The sequence below is a fragment of the Trachurus japonicus genome, chromosome 19 (assembly GCF_045865225.1).
Source record: "Trachurus japonicus isolate A0001 chromosome 19, Traja_1.0".
Taxonomy (NCBI): domain Eukaryota; kingdom Metazoa; phylum Chordata; class Actinopteri; order Carangiformes; family Carangidae; genus Trachurus; species Trachurus japonicus.
In genome coordinates, this window is record NC_140925.1 from 554450 (window position 1) to 570000 (window position 15551).

At 39.4% G+C, this 15551-nt stretch overlaps 1 protein-coding gene across 2 annotated transcripts in view; it reads left to right on the plus strand.

Annotated features, from left to right (window-relative positions):
• The first annotated feature begins 52 nt into the window (after positions 1-52).
• The window catches only part of lipf (lipase F, gastric type), a 16584-nt gene continuing 1085 nt past the window's right edge, over positions 53-15551 (plus strand). For both annotated transcript variants that reach the window (XM_085761491.1, XM_085761490.1), the window contains exons 1-10: positions 53-73; positions 1366-1491; positions 4522-4633; positions 5423-5621; positions 6419-6528; positions 6634-6770; positions 9717-9863; positions 9966-10037; positions 11562-11630; positions 12587-12697. In XM_085761491.1, the coding sequence (XP_085617617.1) occupies positions 1369-1491; positions 4522-4633; positions 5423-5621; positions 6419-6528; positions 6634-6770; positions 9717-9863; positions 9966-10037; positions 11562-11630; positions 12587-12697 (1080 nt within the window). In that variant the 5' untranslated portion in view covers positions 53-73; positions 1366-1368. The remainder of the gene's footprint in view (positions 74-1365; positions 1492-4521; positions 4634-5422; positions 5622-6418; positions 6529-6633; positions 6771-9716; positions 9864-9965; positions 10038-11561; positions 11631-12586; positions 12698-15551) is intronic.

Consider the following 15551-nt stretch of genomic DNA (forward strand, 5'->3'; position numbering starts at 1 on the left):
TCACACAGCAGCAGCGACTTCCGGTCCCTCAGAGAGAAACACAAGACAGAAGAGCAGCGCAGCGCGAGGACAGGTGAGTCTCTCTCTTCTACTATTAACCAGTTATTAACTGTTATTAACTGTTATTAACTGTTATTAACTGTTTATCTAACTAACTGTTCTAACGGTTTAATTAACGTTAAACTGAGACACGTCACGTTCCCGCCTCTTTTTAAACACTTTACTCTGTTTACACCTGGAAAAAACAACCAGACTAAACTGTTTTAATGTGAAACTATGAGAGAAACAGGTAGAAACCATAGAAACACAACACAATAACAACAGTTATTAAACTAACAGTTATTAAACTAAAGGGTCATCCAGAGATGGACAGAGTAGGCTACTCCACCCCAGTAGTTGAGTAAGAGTACAAATAGGCCTACTACAGGTCAAAATGTACTCCGTTACAAGTAAAAGTAGCTCAGTCGACATGTTACTCCAGTAAGAGTAAAAAAGTACTTGCTTTTAAAGGTACCTAAGTATCCAAAAGTACTTGTTTTTAAATGTACTTTAAGTCAAAGTCAGAGTCAGAGTAAATGTCTTATTCCTCTAATAGTTTGTAAATGAATGTAAGGAGCTTTTAACTCTTGTTAGTGAGAATGAACTCTTTGCTGCTCAGCTGCACTGATGTGCTGCTTTTAGGGGTTAGGGTTTCCTTCACAGACAAACACAGCTTGTGTCCAATAGGATTTTAGAAAAAGACCTGAAAGTAACCAGTACTTTTCAGCCGTACTACTAATTAACTCCAGTAAAAGTACTAATATTTGTCTTGGAAATGTATCCAAGTAAGAGTAATAAGTACCAAAGAAATCTATTACTCAAGTAAAGTACAAATCCTCTATGTAGCCTACTTAAGTACAGTACTCAAGTAACTTTACTCCATTACTGTCCACCACTGGGGTCCTTGAACACAACAGTTATTAAACTAAAGGTCCCTGAACACAACAGTTATTAAACTAAAGGTCCCTGAACACAACAGTTATTAAACTAACAGTTATTAAACTAAAGGTCCCTGAACACAACAGTTATTAAACTAAAAGTCCCTGAACACAACACAACAGTTATTAAACTAAAGGTCTTTGAACACAACACAACAATTAAACTAAAGGTCCCTGAACACAACGTCCTCTTTGATTCTTCAGTCTCATGATCTTCAGCTTCATTAAGTCTATAAATAAAGAAACTTTTGAAGAACATTTTTTAATTTACCTTGAACACATCATGACTGCAGTGTGTGTGTGTGTGTGTGTGTGTGTTTCTGTGTGTGTGTGTGTGTGTGTGTGTGTGTGTGTGTGTGTGTGTGTCTCTGTGTGTGTGTGTCTACAGACGATGCTGTGTGTAGCGGTGTGTGTGTTCGTCCTCTCTGGACTCGTCCTCTCCGGACCGACCGACCTCCACCGACGCTCCGGTGACCTACACCAGAGCCTGGACCCTGAAGTGCACATGAACATTGTGAGTCTTTTTTTTATTCTTTTTTTTATTGAAATAGAGTCATTGTGAACTAGGAAGTAGCTACACTGTGGGAATGGAGGAGGAGGCGGTTGCTACGGGTTACAGGTAAAAGTGGAATAATGAAGACAAAGGATAGGTAGATCTCATGTGACAAACATCGGTCTATTCATAAACGTGGAAACAGAGAGAATAGTATTATGGTCTTTATGACTTTCTTATTTCCAGATTGACTCATTATGTTGATGTATTGTATATGTATTGATGTATTGTTTGATTTCGTGTTTGAAACGGTGAGTGCAAAGCATTTGATTAGTAAATTTGCGGTTGTGGTTTATGAGCTTTGGCTAAAAATAATATCAAATTAATTATATAATATTGGTTTAATTGAGAAGCCGAGACTGAAAAGAAACCAAACAATACTACATTTTGATAGTCCAAAACAAAGTTAAAGTCAAAACGTTGACAGATGAAAGTAGTTAGATTTTGATGAGGACAAGACCAGAGAAGATGTTGAGAATCAGAATGAGCAGAGTTAATTAAAGTCTTTTTTTTATCTTTGCATAAATAAATTGGAAGGATTCTCAGAGACTTCCTCCTTCAAGTGACGATGCTCATCTCACATCCCTTCTTACTTCTGCTTATGGTTTATTATAGTAGTTATATAGTTTATAGTTTGATAGTTTTTAGTATCCAGACTGAAGTGATGTTTCCTGGCATCAGTAACAAAGTCTGGACTCAATTTAAGACATTTTTTTGTCCCCAACAAAGTTAAAGAAATACATATTAAAGTCTTACATAGATATTATCTCTGTAAAGAACTCATTAACAGATTTAGACCTGATGTGTCGCCTTCATGCTCCTTCTGTAAAAAAGAGGTTGAGTCCTGTTCTCTCATGTGTTTTATGGACGTTCCTTTGCTACTAATCTTTGGACTCAGATGTCTTTATTGATTTGTGAATCTCTGATCAGTCACTATTACTGAAAGTTTGGTCTTATTCTTAAATGTTGAATGTAAAAATAAGGAAGTTAATAACATAATAAAGTTGCTGTGTCTGTTGGGTAAAAGCCAGATTTCTCCAGGCGATGCCAAATGAAACTTGATCTTTTTATGACTTTATGTCTGTAAAATATTTAAAAAGAAGAAAGTTTTGAAGCTGTCCGGTCTTATGGAGAAGATTATAGTCCATAATATTACTAGATAAAACCTCTACTGTTGTTGTTTTTATTATAATTATCCTCAGGCATCCGGATACATTGTCTTTTTATTTGATTTATTTATTATTTCATTTAGTTATTTTTGTCAAGCTCTGCTACATGTATCATGCTCTCTCTGTATGATGTCACTTCCTGTCAGCTGACCATGTGACCATGTGACCATGTGACCGGGGTCAGAGGTCAGAGGTCGTGTGTACCTGAGCAGCGTGAACCCGCTGACGGCGCCGTAAAGTCCCACGCTCTGTTTGTTCAGTGAACACACCAGGTCATTGATCCCTGAGTATCTCAGTCCGAGCTTTTCAAAATAAAAGCTGAGGCAGCGTGGACCTCTGCTCACTCTGACCTCTGCTCCTCCAATCACTGACTCACCCTCACATGGAGCTGAGTGCAACAGGAAGTTCCCTTTCACAATAAGGTTCTGCTATTTGTGTTCAGATGTGTGTTAAAGGACAATTCTGGGTAAATTCACCTCAGGCTGTATGTTCCTAACATTTTAGGTCTAACAGAAGGAATCTGAAGGTTTTCAGTTTAATCGCTCCTGTTTTGCGGTAGTTATGGTCTGTCCCCGCATCGCCACGGCAGCGATGAATGGGAGCGGATGTAAGTTCTGCTGCTTAGGCTGTTTCCATCCCTCAAAGCCACAGACAGCGTCAGATGGAGACTCAAACATGCAGCCAGAAGTTTATTTACTTCAAGCAAGTCCAGAGTTGATGTGTTTACTGCAAAAACTCAAAATCTTTCCAAGAATATTTGTCTTATTTCTTGTCAAAATGTCTCAATTTTAGTCAAAACTAATCTCTTTCCACTTAAAATAAGACTCATCACCTAAAAATGAACTTGTTTTTAGATCATTTTCACTTGAAATAAGTACAAGAATCTGAAAGCAAGTTTTTTGTGTTTGTAATAAGAAAGAAAAACTTGCTCCACTATCAGATTTTTCTACTTATTTCAAGTGAAAATCAGCTTGAAAGAAGTAAAAAGTGTCAAAAACAAGCTGCTTTTTATGTGATGAGTCTTATTTTAAGTAGAATGAGATTTGTTTTGACTAGAAATAAGGCAAATATTCTTGGTAAGATTGAATTTTTGCAGATTCCCACTGCACCTGAACACACCGGGAGCTTCCCACTGCACCTGAACACACCGGGAGCTTCCCACTGCACCTGAACACACCGAGCGTCAACTTGGGTCTCGACTCCGCCAGACTTTGAATTAGATCTAGTTTTACAAACATGTCGGCTTGTTGAAGTAAATAAACTTCTGGTTCATGTTTGAGTCTCCATCTGACGCTGTCTGTGGCTTTGAGGGATGGAAACAGCCTAAGCAGCAGAACTTCAATCCGCTCCCATTCATCGTTGCCGTGGCGACGCGGGGACAGACACAACTACCGCAAAACAGGATACATTAAACTGAACATCTTCAGATTCCTTCTGTTAGACCTGAAATGTTAGGAACATACAGCCTGAGGTGAATTTGCCCGGAATTGTCCTTTAAAGTGGACATATTATGCAAAACTCACTTTTTCATTGCTTTAGTGTGTATTTGTGTATGTGTACAAGCCGTTTTAATTTCACCCGGCTTATTACATCACAAGCCGGGTGATGTGAATATTCAAGCCCTCGCTCCCGTGGTTCCCGTGGTTACCATGGTTACCTCAGCTACCAGAGCGAAGCTTCTGTGCTCAATCTGTTGGTTTTTCTGACCAAAGCATGTTACTAACATTACTGTTAGACACCAAGGTGCCATGTCAAGAAGCAGAGATGAGCTGAATATCCCTTTAAAGGTGTGTGTGTTGTTGTGTTGTTGTGTCGTCGTCAGTCGGAGATCATCCGGCGTTGGGGCTACGGCGCCGAGGAGCACGAGGTCCTGACGGAGGACGGGTACATCCTGACGGTGAACCGCATCCCTCAGGGAATCAAACCCACTGCAGGTCAGACGCTGCTCTATGTATATGTATATATATGTGATAGCCTACTCAGTATAAATACTTCAGTATAGCCAGTACAACAGAACTATCTAACTAAAGTAAATGTCAGTGGTTCTCAGAGTGGGAGGGTTGACAGAGTTCAAGGGTCCACTACTTTTTATTCACATTTTACCACTTTTTCCTAGAATTTCTTTAATTATTGTTTGACTTTTTTTTTTTTTTTTTTAACCACTTTTCCTAGAATTTTACCAGTTTCTTCTCAATTTTTCAAGAAATTTGAACCCTTTTTGTATAATTCTTTGCCCCTTTTTTTGGGAGAGAGACATTTTGCCACATTTTTCTATAATTTTTTGATAAATTTAACCACTTTTTGTTTTTTACATTTTACCAAATTTTTTCTAATTTTTTTTTGCGAAATCTTACCACTTTTTCTAGAATTCTTTTTAGAAATTTTACTATTTTTTTCTCATAAAAAACCTTTTTACTTTTTTTCTTTTTTTTTTTAGAAATTGTACCACTTTTTTTCCAGAAATGTCTCTATAATCTTTCAAAAATGTAGCTACGCCTAATTTAAACGTCCATTGACTGTTTGTGTATTTCTGGTGTGTTGTCCAGTGGGGGTCCGTGGTCTAACTTGTGTCAGTTTTGGGTCCTTGATGTAAAAAAGTTTGAGGTCTATGAACAGTTTACCACCTAGAAAGCAGTTAACCCACTAGAGACTACTAGATTAGACTACACCGCTGCTCTGTCTGAGGTCTCTCCTGGTCTCTGGTTCTGGTTCTGGTCCCTCAGGTCCGCGGCCGGCGGTGCTGCTGCAGCACGGGCTGCTGGCGGCCGGCAGCAACTGGATCACCAACCCGCCCAACGGGAGTCTGGGATACGTCCTGGCCGACGCCGGCTACGACGTGTGGCTGGGAAACAGCCGCGGCAACACCTGGTCCAGGAAACACCAGCACCTGCAGCCGGACCAGGACCAGTTCTGGAGCTTCAGGTACTGATGACATCACCGCTCTCTCTGTGTGACATCAGAGAGAAATTTTGCCACATTTTCCAAGAGTACCCGTGTGCAGGGACCAGAGCGCCGCCATTAGCTCAGCTGATCCAGACCGGAAGTTGCCCTTCTTCGTGTGTATCATTTCTCAGATTAAAAAAACAACTCAGTAACTCAATGGTCCATGATAAAATATTTGTTTTCCAGCGGATATCTTAGTTACAACATGATTGAGCTAACTAAATATTTTTTTGCATGGATCGTTTATTAAGTTATTGAGTTATTAAAAAACGCTGCTAACGGCTAGTGGCTAACAGCTAGCGGCTAACGGCTAATGGCTAGCTCCGCTCCTGCTGACAGCAGACCAGGAGAGAGACAGAGAGAAAAAATAAATGAAATGTCGTTGGTGGGTGCTTCGGTTGGGTTTAGGCAATGAAGAAAGGAGTTGGTTAAGTTTAGTAAAAAGAGCAGGTCGAGGCTAGACAGGCCAGAGAGAGAGAGAGAGGGTTCTTAGAATAACATAGAAATAATATACACGAAGAGAAGCAACTTCCGGTCGTGACTTCCGGTATGGATCAGCTGAGCTATGACGGCGCCCTGGTCCCTGCACACGGTCCCTCTCACATTTTTCTATAATTATTTGAGAAATTTTGCCACTTGAAATTTTTTTTTTACCACATTTTTTCTATTTTTTTTTTGCCAAATCTTACCACTTTTTCTAGAAATCTTTTGAGAAATTTTACATTTTTTTTCTAATAAAAAAACCCCAACTTAGTACAATTTTTTTGACATCACAGCTATGACGAGATGGCGCTGAAGGATCTTCCTGCGGTGGTGAACCACATCCTGAAGGTGACGGGACAGGAACAGATCTTCTACATCGGACACTCACAGGGGACGACCATCGGTAACACACACACAGACACACACTAACACACTAACACACACACACACACACACACACACACACACACACACTGCAGCTGAGCTAACCGTCTGTGTCGTTTCCCAGCATTCATAGCGTTCTCGGCGCTGCCTGAACTGGCCAGTAAGATCAAGCTGTTCTTCGGTTTGGCTCCTGTTGCCACGGTAGCGTTCACCAGCAGCCCCATGACCAAGCTGTCGGTGCTGCCGGACTTCCTGGTCTGGGTGAGTCGCCGCCGCCGCTAACCAGCTGCTAACTAGCCGCTAACTGTCTGTTAACCAGCTGCTAACTGTCTGTTAACCAGCTTCTAATTGTCCGCTAACCAGCTGCTAACTGTCTGCTGACCAGCTGCTAACTGTCTGTTAACCAGCCGCTAACTGTCCACTAACCAGCTGCTAACTGTCCACTAACCAGCTGCTAACTGTCTGCTAACCAGCTGCTAACTGTCCACTAACCAGCTGCTAACTGTCTGCTAACCAGCTGCTAACTGTCTGTTAACCAGCCGCTAACTGTCTGTTAACCAGCCGCTAACCAGCTGCTAACTGTCTGCTAACCAGATGCTAACTGTCTGCTAACCAGATGCTAACTGTCTGCTAACTAGCCGTTAACTGTCTGCTAACCAGATGCTAACTGTCTGCTAACCAGATGCTAACTGTCTGCTAACCAGACGCTAACTGTCTGCTAACCAGCTGCTAACTGTCTGCTAACCAGCTGCTAACTGTCTGCTAACCATCTGACTGTCTGCTAACCAGCTGCTAACTGTCTGCTAACCAGATGCTAACTGTCTGCTAACTAGCCGCTAACTGTCTGTTAACCAGCCGCTAACCAGCTGCTAACTGTCCGCTAACCAGATGCTAACTGTCTGCTAACCAGATGCTAACGTCTGCTAACCAGCCGCTAACCAGCTGCTAACTATCTGCTAACCAGCCACTAACTGTCTGCTAACTAGCTGTTAACTGTCCGCAAACCAGCTGCTAACTGTCTGCTAACCAGCCGCTAACCAGCTGCTAACTTTCTGCTAACCAGCCACTAACCAGATGCTAACTGTCTGCTAACCAGCCGCTAACCAGCTGCTAATTTCCTGCTAACCAGCTGCTAACTGTCTGCTAACCAGATGCTAACTGTCTGCTAACCAGCCGCTAACCAGCTGCTAACTTTCTGCTAACCAGCCACTAACCAGATGCTAACTGTCTGCTAACCAGCCGCTAACCAGCTGCTAATTTCCTGCTAACCAGCTGCTAACTGTCTGCTAACCAGCCGCTAACCAGCTGCTAACTTTCTGCTAACCAGATGCTAACTGAGTATTGATGACATATTGATGATTTATTGATGACATATTGATGACATATTGATGAGTATTGATGACATATTGATGAGTATTGATGACATATTGATGAGTATTGATAAGTATTGATGACATATTGATGAGTATTGGTGGATATTGATTAGTGTTGATGAGTATTGATGAGTATTGATGGATATTGATGAGTATTGATGAGTATTGATGACATATTGATGAGTATTGATGACATATTGATGAGTATTGATGAGTATTGATGACATATTGATGAGTATTGATGACGTATTGATAAGTATTGATGACATATTGATGAGTATTGATGAGTATTGATGACATATTGATGAGTATTGATGACATATTGATGAGTATTGATGAGTATTGATGACATATTGATGAGTATTGATAAGTATTGATGACATATTGATGAGTATTGGTGGATATTGATTAGTGTTGATGAGTATTGATGAGTATTGATGGATATTGATGAGTATTGATGAGTATTGATGACATATTGATGAGTATTGATGACATATTGATGAGTATTGATGAGTATTGATGACATATTGATGAGTATTGATGACATATTGATGAGTATTGATAAGTATTGATGACATATTGATGAGTATTGGTGGATATTGATTAGTGTTGATGAGTATTGATGAGTATTGATGGATATTGATGAGTATTGATTACATATTGATGAGTATTGATGAGTATTGATGACATATTGATGAGTATTGATGACGTATTGATAAGTATTGATGACATATTGATGAGTATTGATGAGTATTGATGGATATTGATGAGTATTGATTACATATTTATGAGTATTGATGAGTATTGATGAGTATTGATCAGTATTGATGAGTATTGATGGATATTGATGGATATTGATGAGTATTGATGAGTATTGATGACATATTGATGACATATTGATGAGTATTGATGACATATTGATGAGTATTGATGACATATTGATGAGTATTGATAAGTATTGATGACATATTGATGAGTATTGGTGGATATTGATTAGTGTTGATGAGTATTGATGAGTATTGATGGATATTGATGAGTATTGATGAGTATTGATGACATATTGATGAGTATTGATGACATATTGATGAGTATTGATGAGTATTGATGACATATTGATGAGTATTGATGACGTATTGATAAGTATTGATGACATATTGATGAGTATTGATGAGTATTGATGACATATTGATGAGTATTGATGACATATTGATGAGTATTGATGAGTATTGATGACATATTGATGAGTATTGATAAGTATTGATGACATATTGATGAGTATTGGTGGATATTGATTAGTGTTGATGAGTATTGATGAGTATTGATGGATATTGATGAGTATTGATGACATATTGATGAGTATTGATGACATATTGATGAGTATTGATGAGTATTGATGACATATTGATGAGTATTGATGACATATTGATGAGTATTGATAAGTATTGATGACATATTGATGAGTATTGGTGGATATTGATTAGTGTTGATGAGTATTGATGAGTATTGATGGATATTGATGAGTATTGATTACATATTGATGAGTATTGATGAGTATTGATGACATATTGATGAGTATTGATGACGTATTGATAAGTATTGATGACATATTGATGAGTATTGATGAGTATTGATGGATATTGATGAGTATTGATTACATATTTATGAGTATTGATGAGTATTGATGACATATTTATGAGTATTGATGAGTATTGATGAGTATTGATCAGTATTGATGAGTATTGATGGATATTGATGGATATTGATGAGTATTGATCAGTATTGATGACATATTGATGACATATTGATGGATATTGCTGACCCCCCCCCCCTACAGGACTTATTTGGGCGTAGGGACTTCCTGCCTCAGAGTCACATGATCCAGTGGTTTGCTGAACACGTGTGTGGGAAGAAGCTGCTCAGCGAGCTGTGTGGAAACCTCTTCTTCGTCCTGTGTGGCTTCGACGAGAAGAACCTCAACATGGTGCACACGCCTGCTCATTAGCATACTCATTAACATACTCATTAACATATTGATTGGTGTTGCCACGGTGATGTGACTGTGACTCGTTTGTTTTGTTTTCAGACTCGAACTCCGGTCTACACCACACACTGTCCTGCCGGGACCTCGGTCCAGAACATGGTCCACTGGGCCCAGGTAACACACACACACACACACACACACACACTCACTCACACACACACAGACTTTCATTTAACATCAACAAGACCAATTATATAGTCTTCAGTCACAAAAACAAAAACTATCCTATTAAGGAAGCTAAATTATTTATTAACAATAATGAAATTAAACAAGTATCACATACCAAATTCCTAGGTGTCATAGCTGATGAAGCCCTTTCATGGAAAAACCATATTGACTTGGTGTACAAGAAAATAACTAAATCTTATGGTGTTATCCTGGGAATTTCATCTTTTATAATAGATCTTGTTTATTAACACTGTATTATACATGGATGCAAACAGCGCGGCGAAAAGCGAAACTCACTTTTGTCATGACCAATTAGGTGACTTGTGTGAATCGTTCAGATCCGAAGAGTTTTTGTTTTTGGGAGGGGGGGGTCTCAGCGTCTCAGCTGGGGTCAGTAAAATGTTTTTCTAACAGGTTGACAGTGACAATCACGTGAAACTGAGGTGAACTCATTCATGGTCTCTGATTATACTGGTAACAGCCGACCTCCAATGTAGACGCGACATGCACGCTCATTAAGCGGCGCGTATCCGCGTGCATTCGGTGCGACGGCGACGCCGTTTCCCCCCCCCCCCCCCGTGCATGTGGAGCTGTGAGCCGCGGACATGCACGGTTCCCTACGTTGCTGTGTCAGGCAGGTGTTTCCACGGAGCTCTGCCCCGTTTCAGAGGTGAAGGAAGCTCTAGTGGAAAGACGTCGCCTCAGATGTAGAATGTGTTCAATTAAAGTGAAACTAACACATTATATAGGCCTATATGTCCATTACACAATGAATGAAACATCCCATGTCTTTATTTATTCAGTTTATTTTAATAGTAATAATTATGACTAACATTCAGTGAAGACCTAAAATTCAGTATCTCCAAAATGGAAATATTGCTAAGGAATTTTTTTTTTAAAGCATTTTTAATATAGAAATGTTGGCCGTTGGGGTTGAACTACTGGAAATTGACTTTTCCGTGATTTGTTAATGGTGAGCACCCCCCCCCCGGGAAATTCCTCTCTTTTTTGGTCCTGACCCGTTTGCATCCCTGATTATAGCTTTATTTACCCTTATTTATCCTACTGCAACCTTGTTTGGGCCAGCATATAGTCAACATCTCTTCACAATTTGTTGTTGTTACAAAATAAATTTGTTAGACTTGCCACATTTTAAGCAACTTAAAATCTTGACCATTTCTGAAATTGACACTTATCAAATATGTATTTTTATGTTTAATTGCTCTACAAATGCTGCATCTTTTCCTATTGTTTTCAATTCCACTATTCACTCACACCCAACCAGACAAGCTAATCATATTCATCGTACATTTTCTCGTACAACATTAGGGCAGTTCAGTATTAAGTTCAGAGGTCCTTTAATCTGGAATTCTAAACCTCATATAATGACTAAGTCTATTTCAGTGCTCAAATGTAGAGTTAAACATGTTCTACTACGTGACCGTACTGACATGTGCTCTGCTGTTTCAGGCCGTCCATGGAGGGAAACTGATGGCGTTTGACTTTGGACCAACAGGAAACATGAAGCACTACAACCAGGTGAGACACAGAAAGACACCTGACACTCTGGTTGCCATGACAACCGATACTTCGGTACCAAGTCGATGCCAAGACACAAAGAATCCGTCGGTACCAGATAAACGTTGCCTGGTTGTGACTGCATCTCTGGTGAACGCCACGTTAAAGTTAGAGCTCATGATGTAAACATGACGTAGCACGTGTTTCTCTCCGCTCTGTCGTCATGGAAACACAGCGCTCTGCTAGGGGTGGGCAAAAATATCGATATGGCGATACGATATCGATATTCAATATTTAAATATTCAAAAAAATATTAATAAATATAAATATTCAATATTTAAATATCGATTTAATATAATAATAATTGATGATATAATAATAATAATTTTTTTTTTTTTTTTCAAACAATAAATCATGTTTCAGACGTAAATCCAGTACGACTTCCGCACCTCTGCTCCGTGAGGTGTCACTGTACTGCTGCCTCAGACAGTTTGTTGTTCATGCAAATATGTTGTTGTAACTTGCACTTGTATAAAATGGCATAGATCATCTGAATGACATTGTTTTGACTCAGTTTGTCCCATGAATTATCACTATCATCTGATGTACATACAACTTGGATTTTAAGATGCATATTAATGCCTTTTACATTTTTCAGTGAACTATGTAGAATATCGCAATATTTCGCAAAAATTGGATATCGTATCGTATCGTGAGGTCCTTGGCAATACCCACCCCTACGCTCTGCCAGTGGTGCGGCGTGAATGGGACAGAAAGTTTCATGTAAAACGTGTGTCAAGTCATTTAGAAGTACAGGTTTGTTTTTTAAGTACGGAGGACGGTGGAAGTTCACTGGTGTCGACTACAGACCTAGCTGACACACAGGAGGCTTTTATTGTGAAATGCACAGCTTCTGTTTCCTCTGACTTCCTGTCTCTCTCTCTCTCTGTGTGACATCATCACTGTGACATCACCAGTCGACGCCGCCCCAGTACCGCGTGCAGGACATGAAGGTTCCCACGGCGCTGTTCTCGGGGGGTCAGGACACGCTGGCCGACCCCAAAGACGTAGCGCTGCTGCTCACCCAGGTGAGTGCTGTTTGTTTGTTTGTTTATTTTCACATATCAAAAAGTTAAAAAAAGATATATAACATATAAAATCCAAGACAATGTGAAGGGGAAATGCCAAAAAAAACCCTCCAGGGGCTTGTAGAGTGGTGTTCTCCGACTACAGCTCTAAGCTAATGAGCGTAGCTACATCTGTCAGGGGCCTCATTTATCATTGTGGATACACCTTTTTTTACGCCATTTTCCCCTCATTTTGTGCGTACGCACTTTTCTCCGCCAAATTTGGGATCTATCAAGCCAAAACCTGACGGGGAAAAGTGCGGACATTTACACCCATTTTGAACCTGGCGTACCGTGATTTACGCCTTTTTTGAGGAACAGGAGGAATTGGCGACACCGTCGCTGAGTCAGAGAACTGCAGTGTGAGAGGGAGAGAGGAGCGGAGTACATTTAGAAGAGACAGTAGGATTTTTTGAAGTAATTGTGGTAGTGGTGGACCGTTGATGCTGGCAATCCAACCCGCTCTATAATAACACTAGGCTTTATGTTAATTGATAAACAGAGCGGGTTGTGGATTTTGCTTTTTTGATTAGGCTGTGTGACGTCCGACAAGGATCAAACCATCCAAGTTTAAAAACACACCGGCAGCAGCGCACACTGATCTGCAGCCTAGACTGTTATTATTCTGTCACCTGAGTTAACGAGGTGCACGTGTGTTTGGAGCTGACGAGAGGAGAGAATAAAGAGTGAGACAACGCGGCCCTGAGGAGGAACTGTGAAGGACTCAGCTGTAATGGAAAATGACCTAAACCGAGTCCAGTAGAGCTGTAACTGTGTAGAAAGGCGTGCAAAGTAATGGTAACTATCGTCCTGCTTCCTACATTGTTTTAACATCTTAAAAAAAGATTTTCTGGGATAAAGGGGCAGATTACATAAGATTCTTCTTCTTTCTGCTCCCTTTTGTTGAGATTTGGGAGGTTTTGGTTTTTATTGTAGCTTATTAAAATGCAAGATCATTTTTCTGACTGATTTATTGCCCGTGTATCTGCTTTCGGAGAAGCGGAGAAGTTCCGCTTCTTTCCCCGTCCTCCGCCCGTTGTCTCCGTTGTCACTTTGTTGTCACAAAAGTTGCTGCGCCACAGAGCACATGGCTAATTAAATATGCACGTGCTGACCATATATAGTTGTATATAGGCGTTCCGGGGGCGGAGTAAGAGGTGTGTTCACGTGTGCACCATTCTTGAGTCCTGTGTCATGTATTGCGGAGAGTTGTGCGTACGCACAGTTTGATTGATCTGAAAAAGGTGTAAATATTTAGGGTGTACGCCATTTTCATCTTTTCGCCGTACGCAAATATTTAGTAGCAGTTTTACACCCTCTTTGATAAATGAGGCCCCTGTGAGGTACAAAAACCGTTCATACATAATAAATACAAACATGGTTTAACATTGTACAATGCAACACAAAAGCTTGATAAACATATGATAAAAAAATAAAGTAATCCTAGTTTAGATAGGACGCACAAAGACCAGAATAACCACAAACATGTTGGAGAGGAAATGGAGTTAGTAAAACTCCAGCTAAATAAAGTAGCTTCATCAACTACTTCTACTCTGTTGGGATTATACACATGTCAAGGTGTATGCAGTAGTTAATTATTATATAACTGCATATACTATATACCTATCACTATTATTATTTCTGATGAGTTATTAAGGCCGATGTCACTAATTCAACTCAAACTGTGAAACTAACACATTATATAGATCCATTACACACGTGTCTTTATTCATTCCATTTATTTTAATTGTAATAATTATGCTAACATTAAATGAAGACCTAAAATTCAGTATCCCCAAAAGTATTTTAATTTTTTTTAAATAAGGGTTTCTAATATAGAAATGTTGGCCTTCTTTAAAATATGAAGAGTTCATTTGCAAAAGCATTTAAGTGCCATTTTGAAGAAAATGAGCTGATGCTTTTGAATTATTCTTCACGTAGTTTTGTTTTCAATAAACCTTTATTTTTTTGAGTTACATCTGTTTGTGTACATCTCATCTCCTTGGTCAAAGCCACTCAACTGTGATTTGACTGATGTCACCTGGTCTAATTAAAGGGATAGTAGCATTTTTTTTAAAGTGGGGAAAGTGGGGGTGCAGGAAAAACACAGTTTTTATTTGGACCTAACCAACTGCTGATCGGCGGGCGCTAACCTTGGGCGGAGGGATACGTGAGTTGGTTAGGTCCAAATAAAAACTGTGTTTTTCCTGGAAAAAATTATATTATAGTGAACAATGGAACTGTGTATTTTTTTTCAGGTAAAACCTCTTTTAGGCCGTGAAAATAGGCCGTTTCTTTGGGTCCATTCACAACAATGTATGTTGTAAATCTCTGGGCAGGGCTATTATGGGCTGGCGTTGCTAACGGGAGGAGTGCAGAGAGTCTTCTACTGCAATTAAAGTACTTAGGGGCTATTTGTAGATCATACAACCCCACTTTAAAAAAAATGATACTATCCCTTTAATAATTCAAAATTTTCAAATATTTTTTTTTTAAAACAGTTATCTGCTTTTGCAAATTAACTCTTCATATGTCGATCTACTGTATGATTCATGCCTTTTTTTCAAAGAGAGTTCTGGAACACAGTAATGGTCAAATAAAATGTTTATTATAGAGGTCTTTTTTTAATTAAATATATTTCATGTTATTGGACAAAATTGTAGTTTGTAAATGGAGAAGTTAACCCTCTATGCTACGCTGCATTATGATGCCAGTGGGGAAAAATGTTTGGAGTGTTTTTATGTCTCAAAATAGACTAAATAAACATAATCTAAAGACATTTTTAAAAAATTATTCATTTTTGGAAGTTTTTGGG